This window comes from Gobio gobio, assembly GCF_949357685.1.
Source record: "Gobio gobio genome assembly, chromosome: 1".
NCBI classification, from domain to species: Eukaryota; Metazoa; Chordata; class Actinopteri; order Cypriniformes; family Gobionidae; genus Gobio; species Gobio gobio.
In genome coordinates, this window is record NC_137097.1 from 53001768 (window position 1) to 53021695 (window position 19928).

At 39.3% G+C, this 19928-nt stretch overlaps 1 protein-coding gene across 1 annotated transcript in view; it reads left to right on the forward strand.

The window, feature by feature from the left end:
• The window catches only part of setd1a (SET domain containing 1A, histone lysine methyltransferase), a 40330-nt gene extending 21130 nt beyond the window's left edge, over positions 1–19200 (forward strand). Inside the window, exons 16-21 of the mRNA XM_079822290.1 lie at positions 2390–2780; positions 3001–3179; positions 3421–3531; positions 9405–9524; positions 9664–9801; positions 17068–19200. Of these exons, the coding sequence (XP_079678416.1) occupies positions 2390–2780; positions 3001–3179; positions 3421–3531; positions 9405–9524; positions 9664–9801; positions 17068–17241 (1113 nt within the window). The 3' untranslated portion in view covers positions 17242–19200. The remainder of the gene's footprint in view (positions 1–2389; positions 2781–3000; positions 3180–3420; positions 3532–9404; positions 9525–9663; positions 9802–17067) is intronic.
• Positions 19201–19928: the final 728 nt, after the last annotated feature.

The window sequence follows — 19928 nt, forward strand, 5'->3', positions numbered from 1 at the left end:
AACCTATAAAACCTATAAAGCCTATAAAAAAGCAGGCTTCATGTATTTTACAACACTTCAGCTTATGATTCTTATTTAGTGGGGGTCATTTTTTAGGATTCTTTACCTAACTGAAGTCTGAGATCCTGACACCTTGCACTTCTGGAGACTCCAGGTAGGTTGCAGCTCTGGAAAATGGTGGCGCTGGAGACTAAAGGCTTCCTGATGGTTTCACCCTTAATTCTTCACCTTAATTCTTAATTCTTTTGCAGTTAACAGGTGTCTTTTCTTCACCACATGTTTTTGTCAGATCCTGCTGACCCAACGAGCATTTCACTGTCCAATGGTCATGCCTTAACTGCAATGTCTAGTATTGCATTAGTATTGCATCCTTCTCATGGGCATTTAATACTTTTTGACTTTTCAGTCTGAGTTAAATCTCTTTTTTGGCTCAATTTATCTGTAAAAGAAAACATGCCTAATAATTCTGCACACCTGAATATAAGGTGTTTTTCATTTCCAGCCTTCATGAACAATTATATATCACATATACATTATTAAATACTAAATTAATAGTAGTTATTAGGATTACTGTGGTTTGGAATTGGTCAAATGTGCCTGGAAAAAAAATATGATCAGAAAATCAACGTGCCTAATAATTCTGCACTCCCTGTACATAATAATTATACACAGTACACACACATATATTATGTAAACAAACTTTTATATATTGCCATTAATCGTTTGGCAGCCTTAATATAAATATAATATATTTAAATGAATGCATATTTGTAATTTTAACTGAACTTAGGACTGGTGTTGGTGCTTAAGATATTGTTGGTCATTCAGTGTTTCTGTAAAAATGTATAATAGTAATTAGTAATTATTAATAAGATAATAATACTACTACTAATAACAATAAACAACGCACTAAGGATTGATGAGCTGCTTGGTTCGAGAATATTAATCACGTGGTCTGCGTTCGCTCAAACTAATTTGCTGAAATCAAAACAGGCACGATAATAGATGAGCACCAGCCAAATAAAGGTAATCTGCGCATCCGTTGAGCTGAACTGAAATAGACAGATTGCCAGACGGAGAGCAAAACTCTGTTTCTCTGAGTGTTCAGCAAGTGAAAATATGTCTATGCTAAACTTATTCTTAGCCTCTAACACACACACTGGCGAGTAAAATCTAAGCAATTATTAGCCAATGGCTAATGATATATATTATATATCGATCTACTCGCATATGCGAGTGATTTACTCACATTGTAGAGGGTTGAATAAGCTCAAACCCAAAAGCCTATTATAAACAGATTTCCGCAATCAAAAGTATTTCACATAATTCAGCACGCTATGGTATTGTTGTTGATTACCACAGCAAACTCTTGCATATCTAGGTTTGAACGCGCTTCTCCTGTATGAAAAGTATCTGTATACATGATAGGTGGGAAAAACGCAAAAAAGCTTGATGTCTACTTACAACTATAGATTAAGTGTATTCTCTTCTTTAGGATGTTGATATATATAGCAACTGTTGCAAAAGTGTCAAGTAAATTTTATTCATAAAGTTTCTCCTTTTAATCCAATATTTAATTTCATACTTTGTCCATCATAACCGGTAGTATAACAAGCCTATACCCAAGCTTACTTGTTATATACTAGTTTGACATGACATAGAAGAGAGGTTTTCTGTAGGCTTTCAAAATGCTCCCTTACGTTGCTCATCTTCCGAGTAGACATTTCTCTGGCCCCGCCGCGAGTGTTACAGAGAAAACCAATGCATGCAATAATAGAGATGTGCAAATGAAACAATATATGTAATTGATTGGTCTTGCACATCCCTATTGCATAAAAAGTTACATTGCTGTTGTTTTAGTCACATTGTATTGCATTAACAGCAGATACATTACTGTCTTTGAGCCAGATAAATGTTGCTCAGATTGCAAAACAGTAATAGTTTGTTGTGTATTGATTGTTTATATATAATTGTGTACTTTTGTTTATTAGCTTGTAATGTAACTATTGTTTTAAGGGGTAACTTGACTCATTTTAAATGTAAAAAGCTTGAAGTTTTAAAAGTTACTTCAAGTGGCTTCCCCAATATTTAGTCCTTGTATGAGGAACTTTGCAACATCTTGCATGGTTTGTATGCATATTTTCTCAATGTACATCTTAGTTAAAAGGCAGTTGCCTTTGTTAAGACTGTAGCACTGTTGCGATAATTTCAAGCTGTTGCGATATATCAGTTTGTCCTATAAACCCACAGAACTTTTTTTCACTGTTCTGCATTGTTGGATAATACTAATAAGCTTGACAAATAGTGGTCAGATATCCCCCATTTGGCCTTTTTTGAGGAATGGATGAGGTCTGTTTCCTAACATTTTCCTAACATACTCTGTTGCCAGGATTTCGAAGAAGATGTGGATGTGGAGCAGTTGGAGTCTGGGGAGCTTTCCAGTTCCAGCTCTGACTCGGGAGACTCTAACTTTGGTCTAGAGAGATCACTGGAGTTTGAAAAGGAAGAGGTTAGAAAGAGCGAACGTCTTTTCCTTCAGGAAGCCGGCTTGACCCCTTCGACTCAGCGGCGGCCAAAACACATGCCTGTGGCAGCTCTTATGCCCCGTCCCTCTTACAAGAACCGCAGCGAGTTTGAGCAGATGACCATTCTGTATGACATCTGGAACACTGGCCTGGACCAGGAAGATTTGAGACTCCTGAAGAGCACCTATGAAAAACTGCTGCAAGATGACCGTGGCACCGACTGGCTCAACGACACACACTGGGTCCCTCATACCAATATCCTTACAGCTGCTTAAGAGCAAAAATTCATAGTATATATACAAGCAAAATCAGATGCTTTTAATGGTCATACACAAGCCAACAGTATAAGCATTACCATTATACCAAATTTATTGAGTTTGCTATAAGTGTAAAAAGAGTAAGGGGAAGGGGAACTGTGGTACTGCTTTCTCAGTTGATTTCGCCCAAGTTTTGCTCCTTAACCTCTTGCCTGTACTCACCAACATCCCGAACCCCCGGCGGAAGAAGAAGACACCAGATGGGCAGCTAAGAGAGCACATCACCGGCTGTGCCCGCAGTGAAGGCTACTATGCCATAAGCCGCAAGGAAAAAGACGTCTACCTTGAGCTAGACCAGCCAGTGACAGTGCAGGAAGTTGGGGACTATGATACTGCAGTAGGTTCACTTTAATTTTTAACTCAAATGTATGTTGAACTTGTAATTAAAGCTAAAAAAAATTGTGTGAAGACGACAGATTTAAACATATGTATTGTAGTTGTGCTACTGCTAATGTTTTTGACTAAATTACTCATTACTTGCCATTAAAATTCTTTGTTCAGCATGAGTATGGCAGGCAGTTTGGGTCAGTAGTTTGTATCCATCTGAGCAGCTCTCACTCTCTCTGTCTCCGTCACAGGGCTCGAATCGCCTGCTGTCTGAAAGGCGCTCCGAGCAGCGGCGTCTCCTCAGTGCTATCGGCACGCCGGCAGTGATGGACTCAGACCTGTTGAAACTGAACCAGCTGAAGGTAAAGTTCTTCAGTTCATTGACATGACCAAGACCTTGATCATGCTGTCAACACTTTGATTACAATGACCTCACCGCTCCTTGAACCTTTTCAGTGCAGTAATCCATAGCATTCTATTTAATGTTTGACATACAGTAAGTGTAATGCCCTTATAATGGATGGCATCTGAGGGCACGTTCACCAGGTTTACTTTGTAGATTAGTTCATACCATCCAAACAGCTTTGTAATGTCGGTTGACTCCTGTGTCAGTGACCCTGACTGCTCCTTATCAACAGTTTTGGCTGTTATGCTCTGTAAGCTCTTTGACTCTAAGTTCATGTGTTCAAAGTAGGGCTGGGCGATATGGCTGAAAACTGTATCACGATATAAGGGTTTCATATCAGTCGATATCGATAATTATTGATATGTTTTATGACCTATTTAAAATAAGGACCAGGAGAAAAGTATTTTACATTTAAACATTTTTATTTTAAACTTAACCCTCCTCTGATTATAATCCCCTCAGTTATAAAGGCAGAAATGTCAACACAACCATGGAAAACACTCAAATAATTTAAATATAAACAAGTCTAAAATTTCAATTATCTCTTAACATTAAAGGGTTAGTTCACCCAAAAATGAAAATTCTGTCATTAATTACTCACCCTCATGTCGTTGGACACCCGTAAGACCTCCGTTCATATTCGGAACACAAATGAAGATATTTTAGTTGAAAGCTGATGCTGAGAAAGGCTTCACACAGGCCTCCATTGGCATTCAGTACATTGACCCTTCCAAGATCCATGAAAGGCACTTAAAACGTCGTTACAAAGTCTATCTCACCACAGTGGCTCTACAATAATCTTACAATGCGACGACAATAGTTTTTGTGCGCAAAAAAAAATCAAAATAACACCTTTATCCAACTTGTTCTCGACTTCCGTGTGTGCCTCCACGACGCATGCGCGAGAATATGACGTAGCGCCGGTGTTCGGGAATCCATGAAATACACACTTTAACCCCATTTTGAGCACTACGCCGAGACCTAAAGCACGATCAATGTAGAATCCAACAGCTTAGACACGCGCGTCTTCCTCTGCTCGTAAACAAATCGCTTCTGGGTCATATGTCCGAACGCCGGATCTGCGTCATATTCTCGCGCATGCGTCGTGGAGGCATACACGGAAGTCGAGAACAAGTTGGATAAAGGTGTTATTTTGATTTTTTTTTTGCGCACAAAAACTATTGTCGTCGCATCGTAAGATTATTGTAGAGCCACTGTGGTGAGATAGACTTTGTAACGACGTTTTAAGTGCCTTTCATGGATCTTGGAAGTGTCAATGTACTGAATGCCAATGGAGGCCTGTGTGAAGCCTTTCTCAGCCATCAGCTTTCAACTAAAATATCTTCATTTGTGTTCTGAATATGAACGGAGGTCTTACGGGTGTCCAACGACATGAGGGTGAGTAATTAATGACAGAATTTTCATTTTTGGGTGAACTAACCCTTTAAGGTGCCTCCATTATTTCTTTGTAACTGTTACCGTTTAGATGCTTTGTCATAAGGCACTGATGCAGAGTAACATTACCTCTCCACGTAGTTTCAAAGGCTGAATCCGAAATCGCCCCCTATACCCTACATAGCACTATTTGAGGGGACAGCCATTTGTAGTGGTGTCCGAAACCATAGTGGACGTTATTGAGTGCACTCATTCTATCCCACTTTGCACCACAATAAAAAGAGTAAAAAATAAATAAATAAAACAAAATTAAATAAAAAAAAGAATGTACAGCTGATGTACACACAGCAGCTATCCGGATTTGCTCACTCGTTTTCATTTACTCCTTCAAGTGAACTATATTAGTGGACTAAAGTAGAGAATAGTGATTGAGGGTTTAGGGGGCGATTTCGGATTCAACCAAAGTCAAGAATAGCACAACGGCGAGCGCGTCGAGTATAAACACATCCCCAGACGGACGAGGTGCGCACGCTGTCAGCGGAGGTAACGTGTAACGTTACCGAACGGTTTCCGAGTGCAATCTTTAACAGTTAACAGTCGGCTTGTTTTAAGTGCGGAACACACTTCAATCCGAGTTCCCACATGAACATATTAAGTATTCAGTCCATTTTATCACGAAATTCAAACGATAAATGCCGCTTTGACGCTCTATCTGGCGTGACTGGTCACTGATCACAGTTCAAGCGGCTGTGTGACCGCGATCATCTGTGAAGACAATCGATCATCTCTTCTAAAGAATAAACATGAATGACCATCTGAAGGTGTGTTGAGGATACATTACAACTTACTGTCATGTATATAATGTGGTGTAATCACTAAATCAGTGTTTCAACGGCGGAAAGACGTCAATATAACTGCTTGTAAACTAAACAGTGTCATGAAGCATCACATTTACCTCAGGCAGTCCTTCAGTGTCCACAGAATTTTATTCACTAAATATATGCACTATATTAGCCTATATATTCATTATATTCTACTTAACCTGTTAGGGATGTCTTGATTATTTCACGCATGTTAAATAAACCTGTCATGAAAATAACAGACACTGTGTTTAAATTATTATATTTCAACAACGAATTGGAGAAAAAAACTATTTTATAATTAGATTTAGAAGTTAATGCAAAAACTGCCTTATGTGAAGTTTACATGTTTGCAAACAATGTGTAATTTGAGTGTTGATTATTATACCTAAAAATAAATAGCAACTGAATTTAGGATAATAGTTTGGGCTCTGTTGTTAACCTTTAATATTAATATGCAAGTAAGGGCTCCCTCTATAGTTTACAGCAATATCTCCAATAAACTTTTAGTTATAATTGTATTCATTCAAGGACGGACACTTTTTTTTCTTCTTCAGTAAACCACTGTTAAAGGGTAACTGAACCCTAAACCAACTTTTTTTAGTTAATGATCTGTAATACTGGGGCTTTATTAATGCTGTTCATTGATTCGAGTAAATGTTTTGACATTTGAGTATAAAGTGTTTTAATTCTATAAAATATGGTGTAAAACCGCCAAAGTGCTACCCTCTTAAAGGCCCGGGTATACTTCGGCCGTCCGCGTTCGTGCACCGCCCGCATGACGTAATTTTCGTCATTCGGAGGGCTCGCGGCCGGCCGCACACCCCGTCCGTGCGCAGCCCAAATTTTGAGACCGCGCGGACGGTCCGCGTGCAACAACGCATGCGCCAGCAGTACAGAAGAGTCCACTAGGTGGCAATACACACAGTATTGAGCACAGTGTTCAGCCGTCGAAGAAGAGTGTGCAAAGACCGGTTTAAAAACAACACGCTTGAAAAAAAAGAGAGAATTTTTGATTCTTCAGTGTTTCTTCCAAACTATGTTGCAATGGTGGATCCACTACAGTTCTTCTCCGATCATGCCCAGCAAATGTCCCTTTGATGACAGGACTCAGTGCTGCCCTCCGATGTCTGGTAGAGCATAGACACTTTTTTACTGCGCATGTGTCGAACGCGATCCTCCGCGCGCATCCGTTGTGTAGTATACTTTAAAAGACGCGCGGACAGGGCTGCGCGCGTGACACGTCCGGGCGCGGTAAGTGAAGTATACCCGGGCCTTTAGGTTGAACGGTGGCTACTGCAGTTGAATTTTCCTATTGGACGTTGTGGTACATCGTGACGTAGGATGGTACCTCCAACAGCTCACTATCCGCGCCCCTAGCATGAGCTCACCACGCCCTCAGAAATGTTTCCCCCAATCACATGATGAGAACGGCTTCACTCCAGTATGAACTGTCATATTACATGAAGTAGAAACATTATGAATGAAACTGACTTGACACTTGCTTTAACATTGTATTGAAGAAAATACGGTTAAATAATGGAGTTGTCAGTACACGTCAGGCTTTTCTTGCGATATTATTGCCGCCCGTCATGTGTACAGATAAGTTTCATACATGAGACGCACTTTCAAACCCTGACACGCAAGTGGTTGCCGCGGACGCAGATAGATTAGGTCGGTTCTCTTGCGCGGCTGCTTCACTAGCATCGTCGGCATCGGGAGTTAACGCAGTTTGAGCAGCGGCTCGCATTGATAAGGCTCCGGGTTTGTGTCTACAGATCCACCCTCCTCCACTTCAGGTGAAGGTAGGAGAATGACCGCTCTGTTGCAAAGCTGGCGTCACTCCAGTCATTCTCCATCTCTGCGACTCGCGAGTCTGACAGCTGTCAATCAATCCGTCACTGCGGGTCTCAGGTGCACGCCCTCCGCTCAGCCCCGCCCTCGGTTCATCCCCTCTGTCTCCGCTGGGCTCTGCCCACTTTTCCAGCATTTTTCAAAATTTGCCAGTGGGTGGAGTTAAGCTCTGAGCATGGGGTTTAGTTACCCTTTAAATATAAAAAATAATTAAAAAGCAATTTTGTAAAACTGCTGTACCGAACTCGTACCGAACCGTGATTTCAAAACCGAGGTACGTACCGAACCGTCAGTTTTGTGTACCGTTACAACCCTCCTGTCAGTCTTTTATTTTTTGTGTGATGTGTCACAACACTTCCTTGGGTTCCCGGCATTGTAAATAAAATCATTTTTAAAATATTAAATGTGTCATTCTCTTTAAGTCACGCTCAGAAATGTGTCATTTGCATATTTAAAATATGCAAATGTCCCCCCGGCGACACTGTCACCTTTTTTACTCTGAGGAGTTTGCAGGTCTGTATCAGAGAGTGAGTGCCTTTGTTCATGCAACCAAACTTGCTTCGCAACCTCTGTTTTCTTTCTGACGAAGAAAAAAAATTATCAAACATTTTATCGAACACATTTTTTATTGATATCAATTACGTGTCTAACGCGATACATATCGTTATAGTTTTATCGCCCAGCCCTAGTTCAAAGTGAAAAGGTGTTTCTTTAAAAACATATCCTTATCTTCACACCTACTTAATTGCATGTTCTTTGAGGAAAGACACATTGTATGTTTGGAGAGGGCAGACATGTCTTAATGGTTTATTGTACAGCAAATATGGATGCACTTCACACAAAGGTTCCCCTATGGACCTTTATTGTCGTAATTTTTCACTGTGAAGCCAGATTGTTATCAATTCACTGGAGTTATGTGCTTTCTGTTGTAAAAAGCAGTCAGTCCATTTATCTTAATTATTACATTGTGCGTGGTTCCTAGGAAATGTCTATTTCTGTCAGTCTGTTTTGATTTTTTGACAGAAAGGAATGCTCCTTGCATAGTAATCATTGTTCAGTTTGTCACCATTTAATCATGCCATTCCAGTAAAATCAGTCCGTAAGAAAAATTTTTTTTAAAAGAAAGAAAGAAATGAATACTTGAATGAATTGCATGGGTCAAAAATTACAGTAAAGAAATTTATTATGTTACAAAAGAAATTTCTATTTAAAATAAATGCTAATCTAAGAATCATGAAAAAAATGTATCACAGATGGTTTACACAAAAATATTACTGTTTTCAACATTGATAATAAGAAATGTTTCTTGAGCAGCAAATCAGCATATTCTCATGATTTCTGAAGGATCACGGCGTAATGATGCTTTAAATTAAGCTTTGCCATCGCTGGAATAAATTACTTTTACATTAATATATTTTAAAATATATTACAATAGAAAATAGTTATTTTAAATAGTAATATGCCACAATATTACTATTTTTACTGCTAAACCAAACTTTTGAACAGTAGTGTAAAAGGTGATGAAAAGGTGTGTATGTGATCCAAAGTTCTGAGTAATACCGGCATCTGTCTTTTTTAGAATTTTGAACCAAAATATTGTCTTAATCTGTATATTGCTCAATTGTAGTTAATGTACAAATGTCAAATATTCTTGTGCCTGTAAACCATAGTCTATCCTGTACATGTTAACATCAAATTTATGCTTGAATTCTGCTTGCAGTTCCGTAAGAAGAAGCTACGGTTTGGCCGCAGCCGCATCCATGAATGGGGCTTGTTTGCCATGGAACCCATTGCTGCAGATGAGATGGTCATTGAATATGTGGGACAGAATATCAGACAGGTAAGCCTTCTAGCTGAAGTATAACTAACAGCTATTAAAATTATTTATACTAGGAAGTGAATTTTGTTTCTTCTTGAGGAATACATGCTTGTTGATGCTTTGGTGTTAATACATTTTGTGTTTGTTGCTTCAATTGTAGATGGTGGCTGATAATCGAGAGAAGAGATATGCCCAGGAAGGCATCGGGAGCAGTTACCTATTCCGTGTCGACCATGACACTATAATTGACGCCACCAAATGTGGAAACTTGGCTCGGTTTATTAACCACTGCTGCACGGTAAGTACCCTCCTAGTGACACAAGCATCCATATATCTCAAATGCCACATAATCTCTGATAAACATATTGCTGCCACTCCCAATGTGACCATCAATATAGCATTAAACTGAAGAAGCTCTTGTTGGGGTAACCCAGGACCAGTAGTGAAAAATGAGGACCAAGAGTCAGGAGTGCAATTATTTAAAAGAGAAATTTACTGAAGAATAGTTTGCAGTTTCATCAGCAGTAGCCAGCTTCAAGTCTCACAAGGAGTTTGTAGGCCGCGCTCCCTCTACCAGCCTACCCGCCTCCGCCTATCGTACATACAATTCCTGAACAGTTATACTGTTTTCAAGGTCTAGCCACGTCATTACTGCAAGTTGAATGATTCTGATTGGCTCAGAGAAAATAGACAGTCATGGTAAATTTCCACACATCGTCAGTTAATCAGATTCATGTTTTCACCCCGGAATTAGGCACGTACAACCAGATTCTGGATCAGGCGCCAGCTTGCCCAAAACAACATGTCCACTCATCTCTTAGGATGCCTGTAATCCACATCCAATACTGATCTTTAACACCGAATATTGCGCACATACACAGATAAACTCTCTCCAAGGTTGGTTGGTTGAGCTCTGGTCCAAACCAGAGAAAGTTTTTTCAAAACACTGATAACATGTGCTTTTCTCTCAGTGAGAGGTACAGACAGGCCAATTCTTTAGTGTTTCAGTTAAAGGAAATATAAAATAAAATGAAAGACAAATCCATATTTCATATTTCAGCAGTCACCACTCATAGACCAAATACAAACTTTAGAAAATATAAAGGAAGAAACAAAATAATAACTGGAGAGAATAATTAAAAATCATTATAATAATATAGAAAGATTAATATTGATTAAGGCTTTGATTATAAATTTAATTAAGAAGGATATATATATATATATATTAAATCATATTGAAGCGGCAGTGGATCTCAGAATCCAACCTTTCACTCTTGAGTAGTTATGTTAGCTTATGCAGGTTATGCATTCACTACAAGGCTTAAAGGTCCCATGGCATGGCATTTTTCTATTATTTTATAATGTTTCCTGATGTGTACTTATATTGTTAGTATGACTTTTACATCATAAAATGTCATAATTTAGAAATAAAAGGCATTTTGTCTATACTGCTGTTTGCCCTGTGGCTGAATGCCCTGCTTCAAGAGGCGTGTCTGCTGTGAGACTTCATTAAAAACGCCCACTGTTGTGATTGGCTGACATCTTTGCATTTTAAATGAGCGGAGGGGGCGTGGTTTAACGAGGCAGGAGCAGGCACGAGCTGCTGCCAGAGAGACGGATGGACCTGAGTTCACTTCACATCAGTTCTCAGCATGTCTGAACTGTTGTAGTTACAGCATATACTTCAGGTTATTAGTCTATTTCTAGTCGGAGGGACTGTCACTCATGTCAGAAAGTTAGTAACTTTAGTAAATTATGGATCAGCGCTGACTGGAGACGCGAACCGTTTAGAACGATTCAGTCCGATTTGGTGAACTGATTCGGTTCACTAAAAAGAACTGGTTCAAAAGAAAGATCGTTCGCGAACCGGACATCACTAATGTACCAGAGACGGAGCTCAGCGATTGCTAACAAAGTTATTTATAGTAACTACTGCGTTATGAGAGCGCTGTCAGTCAGCGCGAGTTTATTGTGTTTATATCTGAGAGTTCTGAATAAACACGAGTCCCAGTCACACCGAGTCCGTCTTCATCATTATTACCAACTTTGTAACACATGCAAAGTACCATTACAGCTGTCGAGATGAACGAGTTAAAAGTAAGTGTTGATAATAGCAGTATTTTTTAAAATAAAACAAAAGCGCCAGTGACGCGCGTTGAGTACACAGCGCAAACAAAGACACAACAGCAGTAATCGAATGTAATCCAGTTTATTGTGGGGAAAGCTGGCTAGCCCGGATACCCTCACGCTTAACCCCCTTCTGCTTAATCTCGCGCCGCGTTTGGCGCCTCCGCTGTGGGCCAGATGCAGTACTGGGGGTCGGGGATGTTGAAGGCCACCGGCCAGTGCAGCCCGAGCTTCGGCGTGTGTGAAGTTTATCTCTAAAGATCTGACTCTGCCGATGTTGAGCAGAAACTCATGACTGTATGCACATTTTAGAACCGATAGACGTGACGAGGACGTACAAAAACACTGACTCACAAGATAGAAAACATGAAAACACCGCTCTGTCTGGAGAGAGAGAGAGCTGCGTGTGCACGAATAATAAATAATTAGCTACACATCAGAAATCACAGATCAGAAGGAACTGAAAAAAGACTGTTTTCATTTGTACATCCAAACACTGAGAAACTGCCAGCGTTCACTCGTTCACAAGCAATGATCTCTATTCTCTCGAGCGTTTGCATGGGCGTGCCAGATTCTCTGGGTGGAGGAAAGGGAGGTAACCGTTCCTGCTTGGACATCAAACCAGGAGACTTCAGGATTGGCTCGTCTGGGCTGTCATTTTCTCAAAGGCAGAGAAAGACAGCCAGAACTCGGTTTTACACCGATCAACATTTCTATCCACTTGGGGACAATATTCAGGCTAGGGGAACTCATATTAATGTTGAAAAACCTCATAAAATGAAAATTTCATGCCATGGGACCTTTAAGAGAAATAACCAATTTAAAAGGAAAGGATCTCAAGCTGACTAGACACGGCACTTCCTTGAAAATAAATTCCAGGACAGCGCTACAACTACCAAAATAAAATTACCCTTAACAATAACTCCTTTTGAGAGCTACATGACAATTTATCTGTTCAATACAATACATTACTCACCTGTTGAGAAATAAAAACACCGTCGTCTTGCTGCTTTTACAACATTTCAAATCCCTCAGTTCTCGCCAACTCGTTGAAAAGCCAAGCCAATGTTAATTCTCGATTTATTATGAACTGTCACATTCTCTTTTTGACAGCAGTTTAGTGTTTTTTTGGGGGGTTTTTTTAATGGTTGATTCCCCAGAGGTTGGAGTTTTAACTGCTCCATGTCAATCTTTCTTGCTCTTTGTGACAACTAATCTATGCCACTCCCTGTAGCTGGAGCAACTTTTCTCTATTTCTGATGAGCCATGCACAGGCGTGTGACATACAGTATGTACTCTTATAATAGGCTTAGCATGGTGAATCAGGGTAAGACAAAAACAAATTTTGAAAGAAGGATTAATGATGTATTGACATTTTTAACAAAAAAGTTACATAGTGTTTGATCTACGGTTGAAGGTCGCTGCGCGTTCTGTGTTTTCAGCTGGGTAGAAGGGATTATTTCCTAATTCATCTTTATCTGACTGCATTTTATCATAAACTCGAATTTAGGTTAAAATGCCAATTGGTTGTTTGGTCATTTATATTTAATAATTAGTCACACATTTAATCATTCCGTTTAACCCTTTGTTGAAATTATGTCTGTTCATAATCTACATAGTTAATAATTCGAGATCAAGTCAGAATAGATCAAATGTAACAATTTATTAACAGTCAGGTAAATGTATAATGCCAATTACATAATCAATTCAAAGATATTCCATACATAACATCAAATACTCTGTAGCTAAGAATAAGATATTGATACCTGACTTCTGAATATGACATAATGTAGAGCATCTAATAGACATTCTGTGTTACAGGCCGAACTCATTACAGCATCGAGCCTTGATCTTTCTGCTACATCGCTTTAAGTAGTACTCAGACCAGACAGAAATCGCTTTCAAATGGAAACGCATGATAACAATGGGAATTTAAATTGAATCGCTCTCTCATTTGCCTGGATTGAGACCAAATGGCTCCAAAAGCCACACCCATCATAATATGCTAAATATCTCTAAACTCTAAAAACTCTTATCATCTTGTATATTTCTGTGGTCATGAGATTTTTGTACCAGGCGCACTAAGACATTTCAAACGATATCAAACACATATAATATTGTATAGTGGGAACCGACATTTAAATCATACAGATTTTGGGTGAATTCTGGGTGAACTCTGAGCATGAAGGGAAGTAGGATGGGGGGAAATTCAGGTGAAGGGAAAGACATGTAGATTAAGGCCATTCTCAGTTGATTCACTCAGTGTGACGTTGTCTGCAAAAAGTGTCCTCTCAGTTAGTAATTGTCCTCCACCAGACATCTTGGCATTATGCAAGCTTTCACAGTCTTTCAGTGGTAGAATGGATTTCATTTACATGTCTTTCCCTTCTACCCATCTGAAAACACAGAACATGCAGCAACCTTCAACCGCAGATCATTAGCCTTCATTGGAACGAATTCAGTGGTCTTACAGTGTTCCGTTTAAAAACACATGCAAATTATACACTTTGGGCCAGTAATAATTATGTTGCCTGTAGGGGTGGCACGGTACATGAAAAAACATCCGAACCATTCGGTTCTCTTGTCTCGGATCGGAGCGTGTGTGCGGCACGGTTCGACGCATGCGCAATGTAGCCTCGTGCCTGTATGTTACCTCAGACAGCGGGTGTCCTTTTCGCGCTAAATAAGAATATGCGTGGACATACAGTAAAAGACTGCAGGTCACGTCACGTGTAGAAATGGAAAATGGGAGAGATAAGGAAGGCTGCCCGGAGTTGGAGGATGCGCCAGCGTCGTATAACTCTGGCTTCACACTGCTCGCGTAAGCAGTGCGTTGGCAGGGCAGAAGCAGTGCGTATGAAGAGTGGGCGCCGCGCGTGCCCGTTGTACATTCACACACTGGCAGCGTTTGTCTCGCGCAGCAGAGACGAATATTGTCCATTCTGTCACATTTTCCGGTGCTCGCCTCTGACCCCTGTCTGTGTCGTGCTTTGATTTATGATGGGCAGCATATATCTGCTGCACATGCGACTGTGTTACCCTCTGTCCCAAACACACATGCATATAACATAGTTCACATATAAGTAGTTCACATGATAAATGTAACATTAAAGTTAAGATAAACTTCTAGGTTTAATAATTTAAACAGTCCTTTGAAGTTTGGGCAAAAACTTATTTTCACAGCACTGGATGTCAGGGTGATTGTGAAACACATGGAACACTTCACTACATGATTTCATGGTGAAATTTGTTATTTTTCATGTTAATCAGGTCAGCTGCTCACGCTGAATTAAAGCCACAGTGCATTGTTCTGATCAAAATTAACATGATTAACATGAAAAATGTTACGGCGATGTGTCGGACTCGGTAGACAGCGTAAGCAGGAGACAGCCAGTTAGGAAACAACTTCTACATGATATAAACTTTTTTTTTAAATACTGTATCCTAAATTGTGGATAATTAAGCTATATATCATATGCTGAAGTAAATTTCTGGAGTGTTAACGATAAAAGAAAAAACAACAACAAGAACCGTACAGAACCGAAAACCGTGACCCTAAGGGCGTTTTCACACCTGAAAGTCCGCACCAAGGTCCGAACCGAAGTTCACGTTTTGATACATTTGATACTTTCGGTTAGTTTTGGTTTGGTTTCACATTGCAATCATGCGAGCGCACTAAAGAACTTTATGTGACACACTTGCGTCCACTCGTCATCGTCTATGTGGGCTGCATCTGGACATTGATTGGTTTGTAAACGGACGTGTGTCTGACGTCAGCGTCTTTGACAAGAATGAATGAACGGACGCATATCGTTGCCACTATTGAACAGTGCGCATTGCTTGACTATTTTCTTTTCGTCACGTTTAAAAGTGGACATTTCAAGCTTTATATACACATATTTCTCATGTTTGTGAGACAAGTAGCCTGCTGAGTTTCGGTTTATTTGAGACGCGCTCCAGTTAATTTGCAAAGCATGTGATCGCTCCCGCGATTATTGTCTGCTATAGACTATTTGCTTCTTATTTATTAAATCCAGGCAATTATCTGATGAAACGTTGATTAAAATGAAGATACAATTTATACAAAACGAAATTCACATTAAAGAAAGGCTCATAAGCAAAATAATACAAAATTTCGTTCAAAATCATTTCTGACCTTCTGTCTTCTGACATATTGCGCATCTTTTCACTTTTCATAATCAATGTAGCCTAGATTGAATTTAAAAATAACATTATTATAATTAAACATAAACAGGAACTTCCTGTAAATGGTCAAAGTCCGAACCATACAGAAAATGCTTTCACACTAGAAACGAACCGAACCTTTGTTCAGTTTGATCCGGACCGAGACTTCCTCTTTTCGTTGGACCAAATTTCGTCTGTTTGGTCCGGACCGTGGTACGGGGGAGGTTTCACACCTGTAATTTTGATTCGGACCATACTGAAAAGTCCGAAAATCCGGACCAAACAAGGTAGGTGTGAAAACGCCCTAAAACCGTGATACGAACCGAACCGTGGGTTTTGTGAACCGTGCCACCCCTAGTTGCCTGCCTGTCCCAAGTGTCTTTCATGCTGTTATGAATGTTTACAGGTTGTCTTCCTGATTAGCAGATTTTTGTCCCTTAGTTTCCATGCAGCTGCTGGATTTTCTGATTTATTGCTTTATAAGACTTGCATTAAGCTGCATCTGGTCTTTACACAGTTTATAAAAGCCAAGACAAGAAAATTGCATGCTTTTTTTGTTGCTCCATCTGTCAATGGAATTTGTTTGCACCATGGTAATCATCCCCTCCGGCAACCGAAGATTAGCTCATAGATTTTGTTAAACACTCACATACACCATAGAGCTATGCCAGGGGTTTTCAAACTTTATGATGCCAAGGACCCCCAAATATGATGAACCTTTTATGAGGGATCCCCTTCCTAAAATCCATCTATATATTTTTTTATGTATGGAGAAAAAAAAACATTTAAACTGTTAGATAAATAGTAGTGTGACATTATAAATACAACATATTGTTTCCAAACTTAAATTGGTTATACTTAATGTTGGATGTATAAACCTTAAAAATTATTTGTATAAGCAACTTTCACAATAAATGTATGTACTGCGTTAAGAATACTGCCTTACAACCAAGGGAACTATATTGAGAAAAACTCACTAGAAAGATACAAAGCAAACATACAATTCTGGAAAGTATGTATATGGCAAGAAAGGAGAGAAACATTTAGAAATGTTCGGTAGACTTTATCCATTTTTGCTTTGTCTTTTTAATTCTCTGAAATGTTCTGGGGACCCCGGTTTGAAAACCCCTGAGCTATGCAGTGGAACAAACTCGCTGAAACAATTGAAATTTTTTTCCTGATCTTCTATGGGAAGGAGCATAATTCAAGAAACCCACATTTATTCACAATTTCATGTGCTTCTCTCTCACAGCCCAACTGCTACGCCAAAGTGATCACCATCGAGTCCCAGAAGAAGATCGTCATATACTCCAAGCAGCCTATCGGTGTGAACGAGGAGATCACGTATGATTACAAGTTTCCCATTGAAGAGAACAAAATCCCATGTTTGTGTGGCACAGAGAACTGCAGAGGAACACTCAACTGAAAGTGTCCTAGTCCTTCCCCGATACAAGACTTGCCAATCAGCTTTCCTGGCCCACAAGCTATTTTTCTCAGAGCGCACAAAAACGTAGGTAGTGTGTGAAGGGAGAACATTTGGTTAGACTCTTTAAAAAGCTTCTATACAGACACACAGAGTGTCGAGATGTTTATTCAGATGTTTAGCCCAGGGTCATTGGGATATCAGCACTGCCGCAACACCCTGAGTTCCACCTGTGAAGTTTTTTTTTTCTCTCCCAACCAGGCCCTTATCTAGTTTTGTTTCTCCTTTTGCAGCTGTGTTTGGTGGTGTTGTTTTTGCCAAGGTCTATGCTTTGAAATACAGCTGTTAATTGTCTACACACACTCATATTCCGCTCACTTCTGCACAACGACAGTGGCACCTTAAGTGCTGGGTCTTTTTTTTCAAGGGCAACTTTTAAAGACCTACCTAAAGACATGGATTTAAGACTTTTGTAATGCTGCACCCCAGTTTTGAGAGAGAGTACTCATTTTAGTTTATTTATTATCCCTGTTCTGAGAACTGTCCTTTCATGTCATTCATTTAGGTCCGATCTACCGCTGTACCTTCTTCAGATTATCTGTGTAGAATCACCTCTGCCTATTTTTATTTTAATATGAAGCTGTTTTGACGCACGTTTCTTTTCAAAACTTCTTCTGATCTTAATTCAAAATGTCCCCTTTTCCAGCATGACATGCTGGTATTCTATAACTTAAAAAAAATTATATAGTATTGTAAGTTACATTGTACATTGCTATTTTATTTTCATAAATTAGTTGTTGCAGTGCCATTATACTGTAACAACACCGTTATTATAGAGGTTAACATGTACCTCCCATTATTTTAAAACACCCCTTACATGAAGTCATAACCCTTTCATCCATGGTTTTTAGCAATATAAGGACAGGACAGATGAGGTCATCTTTTTGGTGTGCTGAAATATACGCACATTGATATTTTAACAGAAGGATGGAATTATTCATTGGGTTTTCTTTTTCCATTGATGTTTTAGTGCAGTGGTTCTCAAACCCCTCACCACTGCACATTTTGTATGTCTCCCTCATCAGACACCCAATTCAGGTCTTGAAGTTTCTACTAATGAGCTGATGAGTTGAATCAGGTGTGTTAGATGAAGGAAACATGCAAAATGTGCACTGGTGAGGGGTCCACAGGACAGGTTTGAGAACAACTGTTTTAGTGGACCACTGAAATATTGTGGAGGAATGGGACATATGTTTTGAGATAAAGCCTTCTTCTTTTGGGGCTAGTAACTCCTCTCTGCTAAGGAGAACATGTTTGCACAAATATGTATACATACACACACACAGCGCATTTTCTAAGAGTTAAAAAGTCTCAGCTTGCGTGTGTATACTTGCATATTTCAACACAATTGATGTCCCAAGTCCCTTGAAAGATAAGCATGTGCAAAGATTCATTAAAACGGGTGTCTGTTCTTTCTGTTCTGTCCTTTTTGTATTACTGGTTCTCTGTCTCTCTGCTCTGCCATAAATTGACATGTTGACATTTACTTCTTTGCTCCCTTTTCCCCCCACTTTGTCTGAGGGCCTTGCCAGCACTCTGTTCCTTTGAGAGGAAGACCTGTAAAATATGTAGATTTATTGCAGTCTTTCAGTAATAACTGATACACTGAAGTGTAACCATAAAAAAAGGACAAAAAAGTTAAAAAGAATTACATGTAAATATTGTAGAGGTGTTTGTTTCTCGTAGAAACACACTGGTTCTAGTCTGTAAATATGTTCATCCTTTTCCTACTTCTCATTGCAAGAAAATAATTGTACATACCTATCATTCATTTATCTTATTTGTTTTGTTTTTTTTGTTTTGTTTTCCTTTTAATTTGATTTAAAGTTTTAATATTATTTGCAATATTTCTCTTGTATTAATGCGTTGAACCCTTTATTAATGGTGCATTAAAATATTTTTAAAAAAATAATTGCTGTTCAGTTTTTCTTCCCCATTTTTTTTAGAGTATGAACTACAACATGTGCATGTGTGAATCACTGCACCCCTTAAAATAGAGGCATGGCAGGCTCAGACGTGATATTTATAGTTTACAAAATATGGCCTCTCAAGCTTTGATACATTTAAGCATGATCAGATGGGCACTGCTGGGGCTCCTACTGCGTTGAAATGAAACTGGAAAAAAATAAGCATTGCTAAGGCCCATTTTAGCAATGTATTTCCCTTAGAGGGGGTTAAGAGCCAAATAATTGTTGGACTTTGTATTGTGTAAGAGATACTTACTTAGATCATAGTTGATACTGACATTATTTTTTCCCCACAATCCAATTACATCACCCCACTGAGAGCCAAAATAATAGCATTGAAATGGAATATTGTTGCATTTTCCATTTTGTTAACTGATAAACCCCCTCCCTCTCCCTCTCCTGCAGAATTCCAGTAGGACTGAGTTGGATGAGCATCATCTTTTCTTCTGTTGAATGAGGCAATAGCAGATAATTGGACAAAGATTGAGTGGCATTTCCAAAACTTTGTCTTCAGGTTATTGTAGATTTGGGCTGCTGCGAATGTAAATAATGGACTCTGAATACTGATGGGTTTTGTTATTTTGTTCCACTAAGACAGTGTCAATAATCTCTCTCTCTCTCTCTCTCTCTCTCTCTCTCTCTCTCTCTCTCTCTCTCTCTCTC